The sequence below is a fragment of the Scylla paramamosain genome, chromosome 45 (assembly GCF_035594125.1).
Source record: "Scylla paramamosain isolate STU-SP2022 chromosome 45, ASM3559412v1, whole genome shotgun sequence".
Classification (NCBI taxonomy): Eukaryota; Metazoa; Arthropoda; class Malacostraca; order Decapoda; family Portunidae; genus Scylla; species Scylla paramamosain.
Window position 1 is genome coordinate 2,597,501 of NC_087195.1, and position 2,500 is coordinate 2,600,000.

Genomic DNA, 2,500 nt, shown 5'->3' on the forward strand with positions numbered 1-2,500 from the left:
ATAAATAAATAAATAAATAAATAAATAAATAAATAAATAAGAATAAATAAATGCTAGGAATACTGAGATAACCACGGTGCGGAGAGAGAGAGAGAGAGAGAGAGAGAGAGAGAGAGAGAGAGAGAGAGAGAGAGAGAGAGAGAGAGAGAGAGAGAGAGAGAGAGAGAGAGAGAGAGAGAGAGAGAGAGAGAGAGAGAGAGAGAGAGATTAAAGACAATTAAATATATAAATAAATGCAGAAGAAGGAAATACCAAAGTATTATTAGAGGAGGAGGAGGAGGAGGAGGAGGAGGAGGAGGAGGAGGAGGAGGAGGAGGAGGAGGAGGAGGAGGAGGAGGAGGAGGAGGAGGAGGAGGAATAAAAGGAAGAATAAAAGTGGAAACTGAAAGAGAGAGAGAGAGAGAGAGAGAGAGAGAGAGAGAGAGAGAGAGAGAGAGAGAGAGAGAGAGAGAGAGAGAGAGAGAGAGAGAGAGAGAGAGAGAGAGAGAGAAGGTCAGGAACAAGAACTAGGACACTGCAGTTACAGAATGCGATGCAGAGAGAGAGAGAGAGAGAGAGAGAGAGAGAGAGAGAGAGAGAGAGAGAGAGAGAGAGAGAGAGAGAGAGAGAGAGAGAGAGAGAGAGAGAGAGAGAGAGAGAGAGAGACGAAAATAGAAACTTGGAAGGGAAACTGCAATAAAAAGTAAATAAACCATGAAAGAAAGGAAGAAAAGAAAGAAGAAAGAAGAAAACGAAGGAAACAAGGAAGGAGGAAAAAAGGAAAGAAACTGTGGGAGGAAGGAAGGAAGGAAGGAAGGAAGGAAGGAAGGAAGGAAGGAAGGAAGGAAGGAAGGAAGGAAGGAAGGAAGGAAGGAAGGAAGGAAGGAAGGAAGGAAGGGAGAAAAGTTAAACATAGAAAAACAGACGGTTCAAGAGAGAGAGAGAGAGAGAGAGAGAGAGAGAGAGAGAGAGAGAGAGAGAGAGAGAGAGAGAGAGAGAGAGAGACACTCGGAAAACACCAGCCAAAAAAAAAAAAAATGAGACACAGTAAGAGAGAGAGAAAAAGAGAGAAAGAAAGAGAGAGAGAGAGAGAGAATTAGAGAAAGAGAGATAGTGTGATAGTCAACTTATACCTAGATATACTAACGAGACGGCAGAGGCTGGAGGACCCCAACACGGACGGGCGCTGATCGGAGGGGTGCGGCGCCCCCCCGGTATTGGTTTCAAGATGACACGCGGCATTCCGACCACTCACGACGACCACAACCACGTAGGAGGCGGTGGAGGAGGAAGAGGTGGTGGAAGAGGAGGTGGTGGTGGTGGTGGAGGAAGAGGAGGTGGTGGTGGTGGTGGTGGCAGTGGTGGTGGTGGATAAGGTAGTGTAGGTTATATCCATTTTATGCTTGTTCCTCCTTTTGTTTTTATTGTGTTCCTCTTATTCTTCTTTATTGCTATTTTTTGTTTATTTCTTATTTATTTCCTTATTTTACTTTCTCCTCGTTCTTTTTTTTTTTTTTTTGTCTATTTTCTTTCCTCCTCTCGTTGTTCTTATTCCATTTCTTCGTTATTCTTGTTTACTTCTTCTTTTCTTCTTTTACTTTCTCCTCTTCGTTGGGTTTTTTCTGTTTTTTTCTTATTCCTCTTCGTTATTCTTCTCCTTCGTCTTCTTTGTTCTTCTCTTGCTTACTTCTTTCCTTCTTCCTCTTTTTATCTTTTATCTCCTCCCTCTTGTTTTACTTCTTTTCCTATTCTTCCTCTCCTTCTTCGTTCTTTCTCTTATCTTCTTCTTCCTTTTCTTCTCTCCATTTTTATCTTCTCCCTTTTGTTGTTAGTTTTCTTCTTATTCTCTTCTTTGTTCTTGTTTCCTTCTTTTCCTCCTTCTGCAATCCAGTTTTAGATCTTTTTGTCTTCTTCTTCTTCTTCTTCTTCTTCTTCTTCTTATCTTCTTTGTTCTTTCTCTTCCTCCTTATCTTCTAGTTTTCCTTTTCTTTCCTATTCTTCTTCTTCTTTCTTTCCTCTTGTTCTCTTACAATCCATTTTTGTTATTTTCTTTATTTATCTTTCCTTTCGTTTCCTTTCTTTATTATTTTTACTCTTGTTTTACTTTAATAGTTCTTCTTTCGTCTTTCTCTTCCTCTTTCTCTTGTTTTTTTTCTAGTCTTCCTCTTCCTTTTCTCCTATTTCCCTCTCTTCCTTATCTACGTTCTCCTTCCTCTGTTTCTTCTCCCTCTTCTTCTCCTCCTTTCCTCCTCCCACCTTGTTGTTTTCCTCTTCTCCTACTCCCTTTTTCTTCTTCTTCTTCTTCTTCCTCTTCTTCTGTGGCAGTGTTAATCAGGTCTTCTTCCCCAAACTCTTCCTCTTCCTCTTCTTCGTGTGCCGTGTTCCTCCTCCTCCTCCTCATCTTCCTCTTCCTCCTCCTCTCGAAGCGAAGTCACTCAAGTGTTCTTTCCTTCATTATTCCTTATTTATCATCACTTCTTCTTCTTCTTCTCTTTATTTCACTTTTTTTATTTCTTGTTTT

General features: G+C 40.8%; 1 protein-coding gene across 20 annotated transcripts in view; it reads right to left on the reverse strand.

The window, feature by feature from the left end:
* Positions 1–2,500, reverse strand: part of LOC135094216 (serine/threonine-protein kinase WNK1-like) — a 134,838-nt gene that overhangs the window by 80,411 nt on the left and 51,927 nt on the right. For 7 of the 20 annotated variants that reach the window (XM_063994091.1, XM_063994105.1, XM_063994111.1 and 4 more), the window contains exon 1: positions 1,113–1,915. The exons of 4 other annotated variants lie outside the window; for them this stretch is intronic. In XM_063994091.1, coding sequence (XP_063850161.1) covers positions 1,113–1,375 — 263 coding nt within the window. In that variant the 5' untranslated portion in view covers positions 1,376–1,915. Of the gene's footprint in view, positions 1–1,112 lie in introns of all 20 variants that reach the window. 9 more of the 20 variants (XM_063994094.1, XM_063994093.1, XM_063994092.1 and 6 more) reach the window with 6 other exon arrangements.